We start from the raw sequence: 23,323 nt of genomic DNA on the forward strand, positions 1-23,323 counted from the left end.
CTCATGCACATGTGATGTTTTTGGACTTGCAGGATTACTCGATGCAACCTCCGAACCAGGAGCTTATCGTCCGGGATTTGCATGATAACATGTTGACGTTTCGTCACATTTAGGCCTTGTTCGGTTGTAGCAGAATTAATCCTCTAGTGGATTTAATCCTCTAGAGGATTGGGTGATCCCCGCTTGACACCAAAACCACTTGGGGACCAAATCCCTGCCAGTATGCAATCCACGTCACTCTCATGCATTCGGTTAGTCCCCAAAGGCACTGGACCACAGGGACAACAGTGTTGACATAGATGAAGTGGTACATATAGATAACAACAATTCTCATGCAGTAATGACACAGATGCAGACTGAAGTGACAATAACACTGATAGTTTAAAACACTTATTATCCCAACAATAACAACAATTCTAAGATTTGAACAGGGCACAAATACTAACAACAATAATAGCAATTTGGAGCATACATAATATATAATATGTTGAATAGACCACAAGAGCTTAATTATCAGTTCCTGCCAAATGCTTCCACGCTACAGTCAGTCGTTTCAGAAATAGTGTTTAGTTTCTCTACAAATATCACATGGACAAAACCCAGCGAATAGATATGAAGCCTTCCACTGAAAAGCACACACAAATAGATCCAAGTCGCGGCACCTTCGCTCTTCTTCTGGAGCATTCTTATGTAGAACTCCTGCTTTTTGAAACCATTCAAACCCAAAATTAGTTTGAGAGTGAAATACTTGGCAGTTTTATTTCCAGGAATGGAAACAATGAGAAAAACATACATAAACAGTAGGTAAATCAATCTCTATCCTGTGATCTATGTTAAAAGCATCCCTTTTTATTTTCTAGGGACAAGGCATCATAGCAGTTTACAAATAGACAATTACTACAACCACAAGAAAATCAGCCTAGCCTAGCTACAACACAAGCACTTGTCAACCTGTGTCGATACATCAAGCAATCATTTGAAAAAAGGTTGTATTATTCAAGCAAAGTATTCCTATAACCAGTCAGTCTAATAGTTTGCAAAAGAACTTCATAAATATATTTAAAACAACTATCCATTTCAGAAGAAAATAATGTCTTTACAGCAGCAGCAGCAACAACAACATGGACTAAATGGCTAGCAAGGAGTTTAGTAACATGCACTAATTGAAAAGAGGAGTACCTGAGTTATTCCATTTCAGCTCTCAGCCACATAAGAGCAGTCTCCGGTCTGGCACTCATGAAAATCTCTCGGTTCTCGGGGATCTTGAAGACTCGGAAAGCCTTGACTTCTTCTTCAAGTGTGATCTCCATTGTTTTCAACAAATCAATGCAGTTTTTGATAGAGTACTCATCCACGACCCTTGGCTTATTCCTCTCATCGTCCACCTGCTTCGTCCTTATTTCCAAGTACTTCTCCATCATTGCAGCCACATCACCATTCGCCCCCCTCCTTCTCTTTGGTTCTTTCTCTTCTCCATTTCTTGAGGGTGCAGTAGCCAAATTTGGTTGAGTTTGCTCGGGCTCCACAACAATGTTTTCTTGCACGTAAACCTCCTCAACATCTTCATCGATCTGCACCCTTTCTCCTCCAAGATTCTCACCATCAGCTGATGTTTCTCCTTGATTCTTGCCAGCTCCTCCAAGATTCTCGAGATCTGATTGGGTTGAGCAATGTGATGACTCGATAGAGGTGAAGTTATATGTCCCTTCTGCAGTTTGGCCTACAAGTTAAAGTGACAATCAAATATAAGATTTCAAACTAGAAGAGTAAACAAACATAAAACAATGACATGAGTATATCAATGAAGTTGATAACTAACCATCATGCAATTCTCCCAAAGCTTCAAAAAGAGGGAAGCCTTTTGTCTTGAACTTTCCAGCTTTAGGGTGTGACTACATAGTTGACAAGAAAATGATATTAGAGCATGCAACAAGTAATGAAACTTTTAGGGAATAACAATGACATTCTTACTATGATGATGTTTTTCCAAAGTGGTGGATCCGCTAGAATCCTGCACTGCCGGTCGTCCCATGAAACGCTGCTTTGCTTCCTTATCTCTTTGATCTTCTTGTATTCTCTTTTCAACTCTTTTTCCTGTTCTTGGATTTTCTTCTTCTCGTACCTAGCATAAGGATTCTTTTGGTGGAATTTCTTCACTATCGTATTCCATGCTTCTGAGCTCCATCCATTTTGACCCTTATGTTCAGGTGTATCATGCTCACGAAGCAAGTCCACAAGATCTTTCTCAAGGCTTGCATTCCACTGTGCTCTATCTTCTGCATTTCCACATTGTATGTTAATGTACCTTTTTCTATCTTAACTATTTTGGTTTTAAGCAAATAAAGTCCCGACAAGAGAAATAAAGTCACGTCTAGTTTATTACCTTTGGGAGACCCTCTCCTCCTCTTTGTCACACTGCTTGTAGGAGGTGATGCTCTATCCCTTTCGACAGCTTTTTTGAGGAGGCTCAACCTTGGTGACCCTCGAGCAGTCATCATAGTGACTTCTGAACAATATTCATGACATGAACAACAGAAAAAAAACATAAACTTCTACACTATACTTATTACTACTACTCTACAAATGACAAGTTATGCATGTCGATAATCAGCCCACATTTGATGAGCAATGGCATCTCTAAGGTTGTCGCCTTCATGGTTGATTTGATGATTTTGAGGAATATCACCGTCAGGAAGATCAACAAAATTCATGACAGGTATATTGTTTGGTTGGTTATCTAACCAACGCTCATCTCCTTTTTCAGATCGGATGATGTTATGTAAGATTGCCACCGCTGCTGGTAGCTTGACTTGGTTCTCTATTCGATGATGCGTGCCCACTTTTAGGATTGGGAACCGCTTCTTCAAGATTCCTAATCCCCGTTCGACGTGATTTCGTAACACGGCATGCCGGAGATTGAATAGCTCCCTGTGATTTTGGGGTCGATGGCGACCGCGTGGAAACTCCTTCAGATGGTACTGAACACCATGATACGGTGCCAAGAAGTAAGGTGTGTTGGCATAACCACCATCAACCAGATAAAACTTGCCCGGAGGTACATGAAACCCACTATTAAGTGCTGACCGGAGAACTTTAGCATCGGTAGCAGATCCCTCCCAGCCACAAGAAATGAAGGTGAAGTTCAGGTCGAAGTCGCACACGACCATAACATTATGGCTTAGGGTCCCTTTCCTATTTCTGAATGGTGCGGCTTTTCCTCCTGAAATTGTTATGGGAACATGTGTCCCATCAATTGCCCCAATGCAGTTCTGCAACGAAATACTATAACTTAGCACCTATAACATGAAGAGTAAGTTATCGATGTGGATCAAAGTTGGCGAAGCAAAAACCTGAAAATAAGGAAAGAATCTCGTGTCCGACTGAATCTTCAGATGCACTTGACTGGGATTTGGAGGCTTCAAAAAATTCTTGGAGAGAATAGGGATGATGTCAAAGAAATTCTTCATTTGCCAATGGAAAGTATCCCCGCTGTGACCAAACCGAACTTGAAGGTCTTCAAATGAAGAATTATGGGATAACATCCACAGAAATGATGCTAGTTTCTCTTCGACTTTAATTCTGGTATCTTTCACCAACTTCTCCCTTCGAAGATAATTAGCCAAAGATTTGAAGATACGCGGCTCCATCCTAAATGCTACCCGACAGTTTTTGACGTGCCCTTCGAGTAACTCCTTAACAAACATCTCGCCTGTTAGCGATGATGTATGACGCGGAATCCTCCGCTCCCTAAGAGCAACTCCATCGGTCTCTATCAAATGTAGTGCAGGGAAAACAAATAACATCATTTCGTCATCCTCCTCCTCCCTCTTCCTAACACGATCCCTCATTTCAGGATCCATTCCAAGTCTAAAGAAGAAAAATGTGGCTAGTTATTACTACTACACCAAAACAGTAAGAGTGCAAGTTGTACAAACAAACAGTTTACCAAAAAAAACTGCAGTAAGAGATAAAATTCTTCAACAACTACAATGTCTAGTAATGTAAGATATTAACATAGCTCTCAGCTTACCAAAAAAACACTTTGTAACACAGATCTATCGACCAAGCAATAATAACCAACAATACATGAATAAGGAGAAGATTAAAACAAGAGGATTAATCTACCTTGTCCTTCACGATGCTGCCCAATTCAGGGTCTTGCTGTAGCTGTGAGGCGGCGAAGCTAGCTTATATCTGGCATCATCAAAATATCTGGCATTGGAACATCATCTAACAAAAAGGACAACACTAGAAAAAAGGACAACTGCAATGTGTACCAATGAAGAACAGATGATGATCACACACCATGAAGAGAACAATTATATAATCTACCAATGATCATACCCGAAGTATCTTTTGTTCGGACATAAAAAATCTTTGGAAGTATGTGCTCTACTGCTAACAGAGATTAGGTTCACATACTACATTTTGGGACGAACATCATACTGTACTATCAGCAGCCAACAACAAAAACAACATGCATTGTTGTTCCTCCAGATTAGATAGTCCTTCTTTATACCAAGAGATAGACTAACAATTATACTGCTACTACAATAATTATGTCGAGAAAAATAAAACAAATCCAAATTACTAACACCAAATCGTACTGCTAACTCCATTTACTAACACAAAATTGTACTGCTGACTCCAGTACAAATTACTAACAACGGGAAGACAGATCTTGACGACCACATTCGGGAAGACAAATCATGAAATAACAATTGATGCTAGTTCCTAGGAAACCCCAAGAAAAGTCTCGACCTTGACGACCACATTCGGGAAGACAGATCAATATTTGTCTAGGTTTTCATGGAGGGGGCAAATCAGTGCTGCTAGAGAGAAAGGCGGTGGGAGGGAGGGGGGATGAGAGAGAGAGAGAACTAACCAGAGATCTCCTCGCCTGCAGCAACCACTTCTCCGGAGCTAGGGTTACGGCCACAGGCCCGCAGCAAGGGGGCGGCGGGGGAGATGGGACAATTAGAGGCTAGGGTTCCGGCGGGCTTCGTGGCAGGTCGTCGAAGCAGGAGGGCACCCTCCTCCTCCGGGTAGGTTGCGCCGCCGCCGTCCACTTGTCCTCGCCGCCTCCTTGCCGCCGCTTCTGTTGCTCGGGAGAGATGAGACGAGCGCTTCGCTCGGGGATTCCTTCCACGGGGTGCTAGTGGATGATTTTTTCCGCGTGGGTTTGGAGAGGTTTGGGCCGGGGAAATACAACGCGGGGCTTAACCGAACGAGAAAAACTAGATGGGCCGGGTTTATTCCCCGGCGGGGGTAATCCCTGCGGACCCGCGTGGATTGGACCCAAAACCTCGCCGGGCTGGGCGTAACCGAACAAGGCCTTATCGTGGTAGGGTCGAATGCTGTTTGACTTGCTTTTAACTTGTTCATTCATTCAAGGGTAGGAGTACATAATTTAGGTGTCCTGGGTCCCTGTCTTCTAAAAGTTTTGTTCATTTGGTGCTTCTTACAGGACAGCCAAAGCAACATCTTCTAAGAGCATGGTTAATAATATAGCTCATTGTTGGCTATAACATCTTGCCATGTCATCTATAGTCAATATAATAGCAAACACGTATAATAGTGGGCTACAAAAAAAGTACTACTTTCTCATATGGCCCATCATACACTCTCACATAGCTTCTTGCAGCATGTGCTAGAGCCGGCTGTAAGTCTACAATCCGCTTCTCTTCTCTCTCTTTCAAGTCAGCAAAGATATAGTATTTAAATCCTTGTAGCCCGCTTACGTCACCTTATTATACTTGCTCTAATGACTGGATGGAGTCTGTTTGTCGGCGCAAAACGGCCAAAGCGACATCTTGTTCTAGAATGCAATACCAACAAATTCATGGGCTTTTGCGGTGAATAGTATCATGTGTTGAAAAGTCATAACTTTGTCTTCTCTATACAACTCTACGTATTTCGTCCTGAAAATTTATGCAAATGTGTGTTATGCCTCCATGTATGTTTGTATCTTCTGCAGGATTTTTCAAAATTTGAAAATATGAACTTTGAATTTTTAAAAAACCGTGCTCCAAAAGAAATTTTCGTGTATCTATGCAATTGAAACAGCCCATATAGGAGAAACCATATATAAGATTCTAGTGTACAAATAAAAAAATCCCACACGGAAAAACTCCTAATTAAATATACCATATAGAAGAAATAATGTAAGATTCCATTGCAGAAATAAAAATTCCCATATAGAAAATTTCCTAGGATTTTATAATTTCGGTTTTTCGAACAGTAGTATCCTTTGAATCAGAGGAGACCGCATTTTCTAGCGCAAAATGCTAACGGTGGTTGACCACCATGGTGGACGTTTTCAAAATACAAATTTCCAAAGCGCGGATTTTTTTTATATAATTTTTTTTGTGAACACAGATTAACATATATACCATGTATATGCACAATTTCATAACATTATACATTTACACTTTAACATGTGGTGTACTAAAAAGACAAATTCGTTTTTCAATATGGGTCAAGCTTTTTTGTGGCTGGGCCGGGTATTTTTTATAAGGCTAACAAATCACAATCTTTTGAACGAGTTTTGACACGTTGCGGAACATATATAAGTTTTCACGGATTTTTTTTCAAACTTTTCAAAAAGAAAAGGAAATGGGATCTTTATTATTTTTTTCTACAAAAAAGGGCCTCCACGCGCGCACGCTGATGTGACTTTCGCCTGGTGCAGGAGCTGGGCGCACTCAGGCCAAAGGACAGGATGACCCCGAAGGCGGCGGCCCTGCTCATGAAGCGCTTCCAGGAGCCACTGTCTGATGGTAACATCGCTGCCATCACCAAGCTCACCGGGCTGGATCAAGCTGCCCTCAAGATCGCAGCGGGCATGGCCGGAATCGCCGACGCTGATGAGTCGCTCCGCAGTTGATCATGCTAGCTAGGTCTTCGTTTAGTCTCCGTCGGCAGCTGGTCTTAAACAATCTTGAGTTAGGGCTAGTTTCTATGTGTAGTGATCATGGTATGTGGTGTGATCGACGACGGCGGGGTTTTGGGCCTGTTGGTGGCCGTCGTCGTCCCCCGGCATGTTGTACAGTGTTTTGCATTGTCTTAATTAGTAATTGTGATCGACCAAGAACTCCAAGGTGTATCGATGAGTGACAACGATCTAATCCTCATGTCATGGAATGTCTGCGGCTTGAACTGCCCGGCGAAGCGCACAGCCATCAGAAAGGGCGTTCAGGCTAACCACGTTGCAGGAGACCAAGGTGGATGTCTGGTCGACCGGCGTAACTATGGAGGTCGGCGGCGCAAATCTTCAAGGGTGTGCCACTACTAGGAAAAAGCTTGTACATAGAATCTTACCAGCAGCGTGCTTTAAAACAAGAGCTGCTGCTATCTAGCAGTAGCGCGTGTCAACAAAACGTGCTGCTGAAATAAATGTAGCAGTAGCACGCTTGTACAAAGCTGCGCTACTGCTATAATTGCCACGACCCCGCCGCCAAGCTAGTTATAGCAGCAGCGCCTTAATCCAAACTGCGCTACTGCTACTGATCCTAGTAGTAGCGCCTTTTGACAATGCTCGCTACTGCTAAGTTTACTCCACTCCTTGCACCTAAATTTACTCCCACCTTGCTCCGCGAACAGGGTTTTTACCACCTTAACTATGCAACTTGTCAAACTATCACAACCATTTGGTCTTCATTGAACTCTATGTGTAGAATTTGTGGCCGCAATATGAGTCTTCTCCGGTTTCTAAACCGGTGCGGACTCATATTGACAATTCAGATTGTACACAAAAAGATCATTGATGATGAATGTATTTTTTATGTTTATTTTTACATGTTTACACATAGCAGTAGCGCGTTTTAGCAAAAGGCGTTACTGATATGGGCGTAGCAGCATCGCTTCTTGGCTGAAAGGCGCTACTGCTAGGGCGTTTAGCAGTAACGCGTTTCCCTAAAGCGCGCTACTGCTAAGCCATTCTATCTTCTCCAACCGGCCGCCCCTCACTCTCCTTTCTCCACTCACACTCACACTCACACTCACTCGATCTCCCCCCTCAATCCCCCCGTGCCGGTCCTTCCCCGCCAGCCGCCGTCGCCTACCCCTCTTCCCTCTGCGCCGCCATCACCCCCCTCCTCCCTGGACTCGGTAATCCCCCCCCTCCTCCCTCCTCCCCGCCCCTCCTCCACCCTCTCTCCACTCCTCCATTCGTCGCCGTCCGGCCCCTCCTCGCTTCGCCTTCCTCCTCCGTCCTCCTTCCTTCTCCCTCCTCTAGTCGCCCCTCCTTCTTCCTCCTCCCTCCTCCATCCACAACCCCCTCCTGCCTGCTACATTTTGATTTAGTAGGCTAGTTGATATTTTCTTGTTGATATGCAACATTTTGATTTACTTAATAGTTTGTAGTTGATATATAACAATTTTGATTTAGTATGATTAACTGATTAGTAAAAATTTAGACATAGTTGATAGTTTTTAGTTGAGATAAGCCTCTGGTCATATATAACACTTTGATTTAGGATAGTTTCTAGGGTTTAGTTGTTAGTTTCTACTTAACTGAATTACTACTACAGTTTTAGTATATTATTTTTAGACATAGTTGATAGGTTCTAGTGATGCTGAAACTATTTACTCATTTGGTAGAATGAACATGTCATCTTCGTTAACTACGTCGTAGGAAAGTTCAAATGCTAATGGAATAGGCAGCGGCTTAGTGAGGTGTAGTTCGTTTTTTTCCTGGTAGATATTGGTTTTGATACAAGTATTTGGTTTGCAAGTGCTAAGTTACTGGAGTCGATGTGTTGTGTATCTTCATGCTCACAGTAGTTGTTTACGTTGGACTTATCAAATTTTCTTGTGAGGGCTGGGGGTGTGCTTTTGCTGGTGTGCAAATTAGATATATATTTTCTTGTGAGGGTTGGGGGTGTGCTTTTGCTGGTGTGCAAATTAGATAGATTTTTTCTTGCTACAAGCATCACCCAGGATCATACTTCAGAGACACCTTTAATTTGTATCACTTTCTATACTTACTCACTCACTTAGCAAATTTATGTTACTGTTTTTCTTTCCTGTGAAGTGGATCGTTCATCTTTGCTCATATTGCTTTAGGAAAATGGCGTGACCACCACCACCACTATGTCGACTGTGCAAGTCAAGGTGCACCAGCAACCTTGCAACTGGCAAGTTGTTTGACATCTACTTCCAGCCGAGTTTTCGTCATGCGGCGGTAAGAAATTATACAAAATGTAACAACTATTTTGTTTTTATTGTTGACATTAATGCATTGTGTCATTTTGCTTTTTTTACACAGATCGTCCCATGCAATGTGAGGCTGAAATTCAACAAGTTGACAGGAGACACTGTGACCTTTGAGGCTCCTGGGGGGCCTATTGTTGGGGAACGTAGTAATTTCAAAATTTTCCTACGCACACGCAAGATCATGGTGATGCATAGCAACGAGAGGGGAGAGTGTTGTCTACGTACCCTCGTAGACCGGAAGCGGAAGCGTTAGCACAACGCGTTTGATGTAGTCGTACGTCTTCACGGCCCGACCGATCAAGCACCAAAACTATGGCACCTCCGAGTTCTAGCACACGTTCAGCTCGATGACGATCCCCGGACTCCGATCCAGCAAAGTGTCGGGGAAGAGTTCCGTCAGCACGACGGCGTGGTGACGATCTTGATGTTCTACCGTTACAGGGCTTCGCCTAAGCACCGCTACAATATTATCGAGGATTATGGTGGAGGGGGGCACCGCACACGGCTAAGAGAACGATCACGAAGATCAACTTGTGTGTCTTTGGGTGCCCCCCTGCATCCGTATATAAATGAGCAAGGGAGGAGGAGGCCGGCCCTAGGAGGGGGCGCGCCAAGTGTGGAGTCCTACTAGGACTCCCTAGTCCTAGTAGGATTCCACCTCCCATATGGAATAGGAAAAGAGGAAGGGAAAAGGAGAAGGAAGGAAGGGGGCGCCCCCCTTCCCTAGTCCAATTCAGACCAGACCAAAGGGAGGGGTGCAGCCACCCTTGAGGCCCTTTTCCTTATTTCCCGTATGGCCCAATAAGGCCCAATACGTATTCCCGTAACTCTCCGGTACTCCGAAAAATACCCGAATCACTCGGAACCTTTCCGATGTCCGAATATAGTCATCCAATATATCGATCTTTACGTCTCGACCATTTCGGGACTCCTTGTCATGTCCCCGATCTCATCCGGGACTCCGAACTCCTTCGGTACATCAAAACTCATAAACTCATATATAACTGTCATCGAAACCTTAAGCGTGCGGACCCTACGGGTTCGAGAACAATGTAGACATGACCGAGACACGTCTCCAGTCAATAACCAATAGCGGAACCTGGATGCTCATATTGGCTCCCACATATTATATGAAGAGCTTTATCGGTCAAACCGCATAACAACATACGTTGTTCCCTTTGTCATCAGTATGTTACTTGCCTGAGATTCGATCGTCGGTATCTCAATACCTAGTTCAATCTCGTTACCGGCAAGTCTCTTTACTCATTCCATAGTACATCATCCTGCAACTAACTCATTAGTTGCAATGCTTTTAAGGCTTAAGTGATGTGCATTACCGAGAGGGCCCAGAGATACCTCTCCGACAATCAGAGTAACAAATCCTAATCTCGAAATACGCCAACCCAACAAGTACCTTCAGAGACACCTGTAGAGCACCTTTATAATCACCCAGTTACGTTGTGACGTTTGGTGGCACACAAAGTGTTCCTCCGGTAAATGGGAGTTGCATAATCTCATAGTCATAGGAACATGTATAAGTCATGAAGAAAGAAATAGCAACAAACTAAACGATCAAGTGCTATGCTAACGGAATGGATCAAGTCAATCACATCATTCTCCTAATGATGTGATCCCGTTAATCAAATGACAACTCATGTCTATGGTTAGGAAACATAACCATCTTTGATCAACGAGCTAGTCAAGTAGAGGCATACAAGTGACACTCTGTTTGTCTATGTATTCACACATGTATTATGTTTCCGGTTAATACAATTCTAGCATGAATGATAAACATTTATCATGATATAAGGAAATAAATAATAACTTTATTATTGCCTCTAGGGCATATTTCCTTCAGTCTCCCACTTGCACTAGAGTCAATAATCTAGTTCACATCGCCATGTGATTTAACATCAATAGTTCACATCACTATGTGATTAACACCCATAGTTCACATCGACATGTGACCAACACCCAAAGGGTTTACTAGAGTCAATAATCTAGTTCACGTCGCTATGTGGTTAACACCCAAAGAGTACTGAGGTGTGATCATGTTTTGCTTGTGAGAGAAGTTTAGTCAACGGGTCTGCCACATTCAGATCCGTAAGTATTTTGCAAATTTCTATGTCAACAATGCTCTGCATGGAGATACTCTAGCTAATTGCTCCCACTTTCAATATGTATCCAGATTGAGACTTAGAGTCATCTGGATCAGTGTCAAAACTTGCATCGATGTAACCCTTTACGATGAACCTTTTGTCACCTCCATAATCGAGAAACATATCCTTATTCCACTAAGGATAATTTTGACCAATGTCCAGTGATCTACTCCTAGATCACTATTGTACTCCCTTGCCAAACTCAGGGCAGGGTATACAATAGGTCTGGTACACAACATGGCATACTTTATAGAACCTATGGCTGAGGCATAGGGAATGACTTTCATTCCCTCTCTATCTTCTGCCGTGGTCGGGTTTTGAGTCTTACTCAACTTCACACCTTTGTAACACAGGCAAGAACTCCTTCTTTGACTGTTCCATTTTGAACTACTTCAAAATCTTGTCAAGGTATGTACTTATTGAAAAACTTATCAAGCGTCTTGATCTATCTCTATAGATCTTGATGCTCAATATGTAAGCAGCTTCACCGAGGTCTTTCTTTGAAAAAGTCCTTTCAAACATTCCTTTATGCTTTGCAGAATAATTCTACATTATCTCCGATCAACAATATGTCTTTCACATATACTTATCAGAAATGCTGTAGTGCTCCCACTCACTTTCTTGTAAATACAGGCTTCACCGCAAGTCTATATAAAACTATATGATTTGATGAACTTATCAAAGCATATATTCCAACTCCGAGATGCTTGCACCAGTCCATAGATGGATCGCTGGAGCTCGCATATTTTGTTAGTACTTTTAGGATTGACAAAACCTTCTGGTTGCATCATATACAACTCTTCTTTAATAAATCCATTAAGGAATGCAGTTCTGTTTATCCATTTGCCAGATTTCATAAAATGCGGCAATTGCTAACATGATTTGGACAGACTTAAGCATAGATACAAATGAGAAACATTCATCGTAGTCAACACCTTGAACTTGTCGAAAAACTCTTTTTGCAATTCTATCTTTGTAAATAGTAACACTACTATCAGCGTCCGTCTTCCTCTTGAAGATCCATTTAATCTCAATGGCTCGCCGATCATTGGGCAAGTCAATCAAAGTCCATACTTTGTTCTCATACATGGATCTCATCTTAGATTTCATGGCCTCAAGCCATTTCATGGAATCTGGGCTCATCATCGCTTCCTCATAGTTCGTAGGCTCGTCATGGTCAAGTAACATGACCTCCAGAACAGGATTACCGTACCACTCTGGTGCGGATCTCACTCTGGTTTACCTACGAGGTTCGGTAGTAACTTGATCTGAAGTTACATGATCATCATCATTAGCTTCCTCACTAATCGGTGTAGTAGTCACAGGAACAGATTTCTATGATGAACTACTTTCCAATAAGGGAGCATGTACAATTACCTCATCAAGTTCTACTTTCCTCAAACTCACTTCTTTCGAGAGAGATCCATTCAAAGCAATGAATATATTGCCTTCGAATCTGTGATAGAAGGTGTACCCAACATTTTCTTTTGGGTATCCTATGAAGACGCACTTCTCCGATTTGGGTTAGAGCTTATCAGTTTGAAACTTTTTCACATAAGCATTGCAACCTCAAACTTTAAGAAAGAAAACTTAGGTTTCTTGCCAAACCATAGTTCATACGGTGTCGTCTCAACGGATTTAGATGGTGCCCTATTTAACATGAATGCAGTTGTCTCTAATGCATAACCCCAAAGCGATAGTGGTAGATCGGTAAGAGACATCATAGATCGCACCATATCTAATAAAGTACGGTTATGACGTTCGGACACACCATTATGCTGTGGTGTTCCAGGTGGCGTGAGTAGTGAAACTATTTCACATTTTTTAACTGAAGGCCAAACTCGTAACTCAAATATTTTACTTCTGTGATCATATCGTAGAAACATTCATTTTCGTTACGATGATTCTCCACTTCACTCTGAAATTGTTTGAACTTTTCAAATGTTTCAGACTTGTGTTTCATCAAGTAGATATACTCATATCTGCTCAAATCATTTGTGAAGATCAGAAAATAATGATACCTGCCACGAGCCTCAATATTCATCGGACCACATACATCAGTATGTATGATTTCCAACAAATCTGTTGCTCGCTCCATTGTTCTGGAGAACGGAGTCTTAGTCATCTTGCCCATGAGGCATGGTTCGTAAGCATCAACTGATTCATAATCAAGTGATTCCAAAAGCCGATCAGCATGGATTTTCTTTATGCGCTTTACACCAATATGACCTAAACGGTAGTGCCACAAATAAACTGCAGCATCATTATTAACTTTGCATCTTTTGGTTTCAATATTATGAATATGTGTATCACTACGATCGAGATCCAATGAACCATTTTCACTGGGTGTGTAACCATATAAGGTTTTATTTATGTAAACAAAACAACAATTTATTCTCTTACTTAAATGAATAACCGTATTGCAATAAACATGATCAAACCATATTCATGCTCAACGCAAACACCAAATAACACTTATTTAGGTTCAACACTAATCCCAAAAGTATAGGGAGTGTGTGATGATGATCATATCAATCTTGGAACCACTTCCAACACACATCGTCACTTCACCCTTAACTAGTCTATGTTCATTCTGCAACTCCCGTTTCGAGTTACTACTCTTAGCAACTGAACTAGTATCAAATACCGAGGGGTTGCTATGAACACTAGTGAAATACACATCAATAATCTGTATATCAAATATACCTTTGTTCACTTTGCCATCCTTCTTTTCCGCCAAATACTTGGGGCAGTTCCGCTTCCAGTGACCAGTCCCTTTGTAGTAGAAGCACTTAGTCTTAGGCTTAGGACCAGACATGGGCTTCTTCACTTGAGCAGCAACTTGCTTGCCGTTCTTCTTGAAGTTCCCCTTCTTCCCTTTGCCCTTTTCTTGAAACTAGTGGTCTTGTCTACCATCAACACTTGATATTTTTCTTGATTTCTACCTTCGTCGATTTCAGCATTACGAAGAGCTTGGGAATCGTTTCCGTTATCCCTTGCATATCATAGTTCATCACGAAGTTCTACTAACTTGGTGATGGTGACTAGACAATTCTGTCAATCACTATTTTATCTGGAAGATTAACTCCCACTTGATTCAAGCGATTGTAGTACCCAGACAATCTGAGCACATGCTCACTGCTTGAGCTATTCTCCTCCATCTTTTAGCTATAGAACTTGTTGGAGACTTCATATCTCTCAACTCAGGTATTTGCTTGAAATATTAACTTCAACTCCTGGAACATCTCATATGGTCCATGACGTTCAAAACGTCTTTGAAGTCCCGATTCTATGCCGTTTAAGCATGGTGCACTAAACTATCAAGTAGTCATCATATTGAGCTAGCCAAATGTTCATAACATCTGCATCTGCTCCTGCAATAGGTTTGTCACCTAGCGGTGCATCAAAGACATAATTCTTCTGTGCAGCAATGAGGATAAACCTCAGATCACAGATCCAATCCGCATCATTGCTACTAACATCTTTCAACTTAGTTTTCTCTAGGAACATATCAAAAATAAAACAGGGGAGCTAAACGCGAGCTATTGATCTAGTACATAGATATGCTAATACTACCAGGACTAAGTTCATGATAAATTAAAGTTCAATTAATCATATTACTTAAGAACTCCCACTTAGATAGACATCCCTCTAATCCTCTAAGTGATCACGTGATCCAAATCAACTAAACCATGTCTGATCATCACATGAGATGGAGTAGTTTCAATGGTGAACATCACTATGTTGATCATATCTACTATATGATTCATGCTCGACCTTTTGGTCTCCGTATTCCGAGGCCATATCTGTTATATGCTAGGCTCGTCAAGTTTAACCCGAGTATTCCGCGTGTGCAACTGTTTTGCACCCGTTGTATTTGAACGTAGAGCCTATCACACCCGATCATCACGTGGTGTCTCAGCACGAAGAACTTTCGCAACGGTGCGTACTCAGGGAGAACACTTATACTTTGATAATTTAGTGAGGGATCATCTTATAATGCTACCATCAATCAAAGCAAGATAAGATGCATAAAAGATAAACATCACATGCAACCAATATAAGTGATATGATATGGCCATCATCATCTTGTACTTGTGATCTCCATCTCCAAAGTACCGTCATGATCACCATCGTCACCGCCGCAACACCTTGATCGCCATCGTAGCATCGTTGTCGTCTCGCCAATCTTATGCTTGCACGACTATCGCTACCGCTTAGTGATAAAGTAAAGCATTACAACGCAATTGCATTGCATACAATAAAGCGACAACCATATGGCTCCTGCCAGTTGCCGATAACTCGGTTACAAAACATGATCATCTCATACAATAAAATTTAGCATCATGTCTTGACCATATCACATCACAACATGCCCTGCAAAAACAAGTTAGACGTCCTCTACTTTGTTGTTGCAAGTTTTACGTGGCTGCTACGGGCTTAGCAAGAACCGTTTCTTACCTACGCATCAAAACCACAACGATAGTTTGTCAAGTTGGTGCTGTTTTAACCTTCGCAAGGACCGGGCGTAGCCACACTTGGTTCAACTAAAGTTGGAGAAACTGACACCCGCCAGCCACCTGTGTGCAAAGCACGTCGGTAGAACCAGTCTCGCGTAAGCGTACGCATAATGTCGGTCCGGGCCGCTTCATCCAACAATACCGCCGAACCAAAGTATGACATGCTGGTAAGCAGTATGACTTATATCGCCCACAACTCACTTGTGTTCTACTCGTGCACAACATCAACGCATAAAACCTAGGCCCTGATACCACTGTTGGGGAACGTAGTAATTTCAAAATTTTCCTACGCACATGCAAGATCATGGTGATGCATAGCAACGAGAGGGGAGAGTGTTGTCTACGTACCCTCGTAGACCGGAAGCGGAAGGGTTAGCACAACGCGGTTGATGTAGTCGTACGTCTTCACGGCCCGACCGATCAAGCACCAAAACTACGGCACCTCCGAGTTCTAGCACACGTTCAGCTCGATGACGATCCCCGGACTACGATCCGGCAAAGTGTCGGGGAAGAGTTCCGTCAGCACGACGGCGTGGTGACGATCTTGATGTTCTACCGTTACAGGGCTTCGCCTAAGCACCGCTACAATATTATCAAGGATTATGGTGGAGGGGGGCACCGCACACGGCTAAGAGAATGATCACGATGATCAACTTGTGTGTCTTTGGGTGCCCCCCTGCATCCGTATATAAAGGAGCAAGGGAGGAGGAGGCCGGCCCTAGGAGGGGGCGCGCCAAGTGTGGAGTCCTACTAGGACTCCCTAGTCCTAGTAGGGACTCCCTAGTCCTAGTAGGATTCCACCTCCCATATGGAATAGGAAAAGAGGAAGGGAAAAGGAGAAGGAAGGAAGGGGGCGCCCCCCTTCCCTAGTCCAATTCGGACCAGACCAAGGGGAGGGGTGCAGCCACCCTTGAGGCCCTTTTCCTTATTTCCCGTATGGCCCAATAAGGCCCAATACGTATTCCCGTAACTCTCTGGTACTCCGAAAAATATCCGAATCACTCGGAACCTTTTCGATGTCCGAATATAGTCGTCCAATATATCGGTCTTTACGTCTCGACCATTTCGGGACTCCTCGTCATGTCCCCGATCTCATACGGGACTCCGAACTCCTTCGCTACATCAAAACTCATAAACTCATAATATAACTGTCATCGAAACCTTAAGCGTGCGGACCCTACGGGTTCGAGAACAATGTAGACATGACCGAGACACGTCTCCAGTCAATAACCAATAGCGGAACCTGGATGCTCATATTGGCTCCCACATATTCTATGAAGAGCTTTATCGGTCAGACCGCATAACAACATACGTTGTTCCCTTTGTCATCGGTATGTTACTTGCCTGAGATTCGATCGTCGGTATCTCAATACCTAGTTCAATCTCGTTACCGGCAAGTCTCTTTACTCGTTCCGTAGTGCATCATCCTGCAACTAACTCATTAGTTGCAATGCTTGCAAGGCTTAAGTGATGTGCATTACCGAGAGGGCCCAGAGATATCTCTCCGACAATCGGAGTGACAAATCCTAATCTCGAAATACGCCAACCCAACAAGTACCTTCAGAGACACCTGTAGAGCACCTTTATAATCACCCAGTTACGTTGTGACGTTTGGTGGCACACAAAGTGTTCCTTCGGTAAACGGGAGTTGCATAATCTCATAGTCATAGGAACATGTATAAGTCATGAAGAAAGCAATAGCAACAAAATAAACGATCAAGTGCTATGCTAACGGAATGGGTCAAGTCAATCACATCATTCTCCTAATGATGTGATCCCGTTAATCAAATGACAACTCATGTCTATGGTTAGGAAACATAACCATCTTTGATCAACGAGCTAGTCAAGTAGAGGCATACTAGTGACACTCTGTTTGTCTATGTATTCACACATGTATTATGTTTCTGGTTAATACAATTCGAGCATGAATGATAAACATTTATCATGATATAAGGAAATAAATAATAACTCTATTATTGCCTCTAGGGCATATTTCCTTCACCTACACTATGGAGGTCGAGAAAGGACGCAATATGTCACAGATTGAAGGAGATGGATGGGCTCGTTTCCTCGTCCGCATGGGTGTTACTGGAGATGAGTTGATCAGCTTCTCCTTCAGAGCAGAAAGACCCAAGATGGCTGGCATTTATACCAACAAGGAGGAAGATGATGAAGATGATGAGGACCCACTTGATGAAGATGATGAGGACCCACTTCATGAAGCCATCTATGCTCAAAGAATGAGGCCGAGTGAGGAGGAGGTGTGCAACCCATGGGACATAATTCCGCCATGTGATGACTTTGTCGGGCTGCCATTCGTGACCCGAGTGACAACTACCATGGTTGATCGGCATGATATGGTATGTTATACTAACTGTAGTAATTTGATGATATATATATGCTTTATTGTTATACTTACAAATGCAAATTATCCGATGATATGCCTAGTGAATCCGATGATATGCTTATTGTAGAGTCCAATAATATATTGTGTGGAATCTAGTCGATGATATGCTTTAGTGTAGAGTCCGATGACATGCTTATTAGTGTAGAATCCAATGAACTATTAATAGTGTAGATAATCCATACTTATTAGTAGAATCCATGCTTAGTAGAAATGTGTAGTACTGTGTCTTTTGATAGTGTAGAAATCTATACTTAGCAGAAATATATTTGCAAGATTATGTGCGAGGCTACATATTAATTGGTATGTTTTTCTTATTCAGAAATTGCCAAAGAGCCTATTTGTGAGTTTTGGTATCGAGCCTGATGAAGAAGGCTCAGCTGGAATACGCCTTACCGTAAGGGGCTCCGTCACCACCTGTACTTATGGTGTGGACACGGACGGTCGCACACACTTAAGCTCGGTTGGGTGGAAGAGATTCCTCATTGATAAGAATCTTCATGTTGTACACGCCATCCTAATTACTATTAGGAACACCCACCGCCCAGGATTGAGGATGATGATCGTCATCGATATCATCTAGAACTACATATATGTGTGTGTGGCTGTATAACTATATATACCTAGTAGAACTGCTATATATGTGTGGATGTAAGACTACCTAGTATTGCTTATCATATATGTGATACGTCCATTTTGCATCATGCTTTTATATCGATATTTGTTGCATTATGGGCTGTTATTCCACATTGTGTCACAATACTTATGCCTATTCTCTCTTATTTTACAAGGTTTACATGAAGAGGGGGAATGCCGACAGCTGGAATTCTGGGCTGGAAAAGGAGCAAATATTAGAGACCTATTCTGCACATCTCCAAAAGTCCTGAAACTCCACGGGAGCACTTTTCAGAATATATAAAAAATACTAAGCGCAAGAAGTACCAGAGGGGGGCCACACCCTGGCCACAAGGGTGGGGGCGCGCCCCCCTACCTCGTGGGCCCCCTGGTGGCCCTCCGATGCCCATCTTCTGCTATATGAGGTATTTCATCCGAGAAAAAAAATAAGAAGCAAGCTTTCGGGACGAGACTCCGCTGCCACGAGGCGGAACCTTGGCGGAACCAATCTAGGGCTCTGGCAGAGCTGTTCTGCTGGGGACACTTCCCTCCGGGAGGGGGAAATCATCACCATTGTCATCACCAATGATCCTATCATCGGGAGGGGGTCAATCTCCATCAACATCTTCACCAGCACCATCTCACCTCAAACCCTAGTTCATCTCTTGTATCCAATCTTTGTATCCAAACCTCAGATTGATACCTGTGGGTTGCTAGTAGTGTTGATTACTCCTTGTAGTTGATGCTAGTTGGTTTACTTGGTGGAAGATCATATGTTCAGATCCATTATGCATATTAATACCCCTCTGATTATGAACATGAATATGCTTTGTGAGTAGTTACGTTTGTTCCTGAGGACATGGGAGAAGTCTTGCTATTAGTAGTCATGTGAATTTGGTATTCGTTCGATATTTTGATGAGATGTATGTTGTCATCCCTCTAGTGGTGTCATGTGAACGTCGACTACATGACACTTCACCATTGTTTGTGCCTAGGGGGAGGCATTGGGAAGTAATAAGTAGATGATGGGTTGCTAGAGTGACAGAAGCTTAAACCCTAGTTTATGCGTTGCTTCGTAAGGGGCTGATTTGGATCCATATGTTTCATGCTATCGTTAGGTTTACCTTAATACTTCTGTTGTAGTTGCAGATACTTGCAATGGGGGTTAATCATAAGTGGGATGCTTGTCCAAGTAAGGACAGCACCCAAGCACCAGTCCACCCGCATATCAAATTATCAAAGTACCGAACGCGAATCATATGATCGTGATGAAACCTAGCTTGACGATAATTCCCATGTGTCCTCGGGAGCGCTTTCCTTCATATAAGACTTTGTCAAGGCTTGTCCTTTGCTACAAAAAGGATTGGGCCATATTGCTGCACCTTATTTACTTTTATTACTTTCTACTCCTTACAAATTACCTTATCACAAAACTATCTGTTACCGATAATTTCAGTTCTTGCAGAGAATACCTTATTGAAAACTGCTTATCATTTCCTTCCGCTCCTTGTTGGGTTCAACACTCTTACTTATCGAAAAGGCTACGATAGATCCCCTACACTTGTGGGTCATCCAGACTCTTTTCTGGCGCCGTTGCCGGGGAGTGAAGCGCCTTTGGTAGGTGGAATTTGGTAAGGAAAAATTTATATAGTGTGCTGAAATTTACTGTCACTTGTTACTATGGAACATAATCCTTTGAGGGGCTTGTTTGGGGTATCTTCACCCCGACCGGTAGAGCAAATAGTTGCTCCTCAACCTACTAAACCTACTGAAAATGTTTACTTTCAAATTCCTTCGGGTATGATAGAGAAACTGCTAGCTAATCCTTTTGCAGGAGATGGAACATTGCATCCTGACTTACACTTAATCTATGTGGATGAAGTTTGTGGATTATTTAAGCTTGCAGGTTTGCCCGATGATGTTATCAAGAAGGTCTTCCCTTTATCTTTGAAGGGAGATGCATTGACATGGTATAGGCTATGTGATGATATGGGATCATGGGACTACAAACGGTTGAAATTGGAATTCCATCAGAAGTTTTATCCTATGCATCTTGTTCATCGTGATCGTAATTATATATATAATTTTTGGCCTCGCGAAGGAGAAATCATTGATCAAGCTTGGGGGAGGCTTAAGTCAATGTTATATTCATGCCCCAATCAAGAGCTCTGAAGAGAAATGAATATTCAAAAAATTTATGCTCGGCTTTCTGACAACAATCGCTCCATGCTCGATACTTCTTGTACTGGTTCCTTTATGATGAAGACTATGGAATTCAAATGGAATTTATTGGAATGAATTAAATGCAACTCTGAAGATTGGGATCTTGACGAAGGTAAGGAGTCAGGTATAACACCTAAGTTTGATTGTGTTAAATATTTTATGGATACCGATGTTTTCCGTAAATTTAGCACTAAATATGGACTTGACTCTGAGATAGTAGCTTCTTTCTATGAATCTTTTGATACTCATGTTGATCTCCCTAAGGAGAAGTGGTTTAAATATAATTCTCCCATTTAAACAAAAGTAGTTGCACCTATTAAAGTTGATCCTGTTGTTCCTACTGCTTATGTTGAGAAACCACCTTTCCCTGTTAGAATAAAGAATCATGCTAAAGCTTCAACTGTGGTCAACAAAAGTAATATTAAGACACCTAAATCCCCTGAGAAAATTAATTTTTAACCTAAAATTGCTATGGTTAAAGATCTCTTGGCCGATAATATTGATGGGCATGTTATTTACTTCTGTGATGAGGCTGCTAGAATTGCTAGACCTGATGCTAAAAATAAACACAGACCTATTGTAGGCATGCATGTTATTTCTGTTAAAATAGGAGATCATTGTTATCATGGCTTATTATGACACCCCAAAATTTTAACCTTGTTTTATTAATTAAAATTTTGCCAGGAAATTTAAACTTTTATTTTCTGGATGTTCTTTTGGTTTCAGGTCCTTTTTTTACTTTATTATTATGGAGTTTTTACCTCAAGTGGAAAAAAAATTTCCAAATATATTATTGGACTTGTTTGCCCTTTCAAGAAAAACATTTCTATTATCAGTGGAATTTATTTGCATAATTATTTTTTCTCTGAGCTTTATTCCCTAAGGTGAATTTTTATTAATTTTGGAGCTCTATTTGAACTACAACCATTTGATAAATTTATTTAAAATTCCAACCAAAATTTGGAGGTGTCATGTGATGTTTTTAAATCACTTTTATGCAAAAATATCTTCTATTCATTGGAGATTTTGAGCTCTACACCAAGTTTTCAAATCTGGTCCAGTGGGCAATTTTGCACTACAACCTAATTAAATATTTCTTTAAAACTTCCACCAAAATTTTGGGATGTTCATAGGAGTATATTATTCAAATTTATGGAAAAACCTATTGATGTTCTTTGAAAGATTTGAGTGAATCAACCTCTTTTTCATTCTGGTCCAGCTTGGTGATTTGTACTGCATCCCTATTAAATTTTGCTCTAGTGACCATGAGCTTTCTCCTGCTTGTAGGACACCATACCAAACCCTTAAGCCCAGGAGGTTGGACTCATTGGAGCACTTTTGGTTCATGAAATTATGCCCTTTTCCTTCTGTCCAGAACTGGAGTTTTGCAAAACTTACACTAACAAGTTTGAGCTTTTGGCAAACTAACCTCACCACCCTCTGTATCATCTAAAGAGACCCCAATCTGGAAATTTGGGCCACCCCAAGAGTTGCCTAGATGCCATTGGCATTCTGGCAAACACCTTGAGTGCATGGACAACTTTGACATGATTTTTGTCTTTGCACTGTGACCTTGCACCTCTGGACAAACTAACATGTTCACTAAGCTCCTAGCTAACCCTAACCCGGGCCTGCTAATCCCCAGCCTCGCCCTAATCCTCTAGCAAGCCCTGGCATTCTGTCGAGCACATCTCGTGCGTGCTCTGGGCGCGCCCAGAGTGCGTGTTTTGCACGTGCGGGCGCCCGAGCCGCCGCGTCGCACGACCGCCTCCCCGCGCCCGCTCTGGCCTCTCCCCACTCGCAGCCAGCACGCCCGCTCCCTCCCTCGCCGCAGAGCCGCCCCTGGCGCCCTACAACGCCGCCGTCAGGTCGGCCAAGGCGGCTAGCGACCGGCCACAGTGGGCTCCTGCCCCGGACGGCGCCGCCCGAGCCACACGCGTGCGCCAGCTGCCCTCTGGAGCAGTCCGAGCTTATCCACAAGCTCGTCTGCAAGCGCTCGTCGCCGCCACGTCCCCTGCAGCAACAGAACGGCGGTTCGCCGCCGAGCTTATCCACGGCAGCCGCGGAGCCGACCCTGGCCGCCTATAAAAGGACCGCCGAGCTCAACCGAGCCCTCAGGCAACCTCATGCCACTCCTCCAGGGCCCCCCATGGCCAGCCATCGACGACGGGAAGCCTTCTCCCTCG

At 42.7% G+C, this 23,323-nt stretch overlaps 1 protein-coding gene across 2 annotated transcripts; it reads right to left on the minus strand.

Moving 5' to 3' along the window:
* Positions 1-539: 539 nt before the first annotated feature.
* Positions 540-5,330, minus strand: LOC125534220 (L10-interacting MYB domain-containing protein-like). Of its 2 annotated transcripts, XM_048697496.1 has the most exons (7): positions 4,886-5,330; positions 4,126-4,194; positions 2,384-2,506; positions 1,972-2,276; positions 1,820-1,892; positions 1,180-1,720; positions 540-699 (listed from the first exon to the last, which is right to left on the minus strand). In XM_048697496.1, the coding sequence occupies exons 3-6, from the start codon at positions 2,496-2,498 to the stop codon at positions 1,185-1,187; spliced, it is 1,029 nt and encodes a 342-aa protein (XP_048553453.1). In that variant the 5' UTR covers positions 2,499-2,506; positions 4,126-4,194; positions 4,886-5,330; the 3' UTR covers positions 540-699; positions 1,180-1,184. The 2 variants fall into 2 exon arrangements, with proteins under 2 accessions (XP_048553453.1, XP_048553454.1); XM_048697497.1 differs by lacking the exon at positions 4,886-5,330 and having other exon boundaries at positions 4,126-4,382.
* Positions 5,331-23,323: the final 17,993 nt, after the last annotated feature.

The sequence above is a fragment of the Triticum urartu genome, chromosome 2 (genome assembly GCF_003073215.2).
Source record: "Triticum urartu cultivar G1812 chromosome 2, Tu2.1, whole genome shotgun sequence".
Lineage (NCBI taxonomy): Eukaryota > Viridiplantae > Streptophyta > Magnoliopsida > Poales > Poaceae > Triticum > Triticum urartu.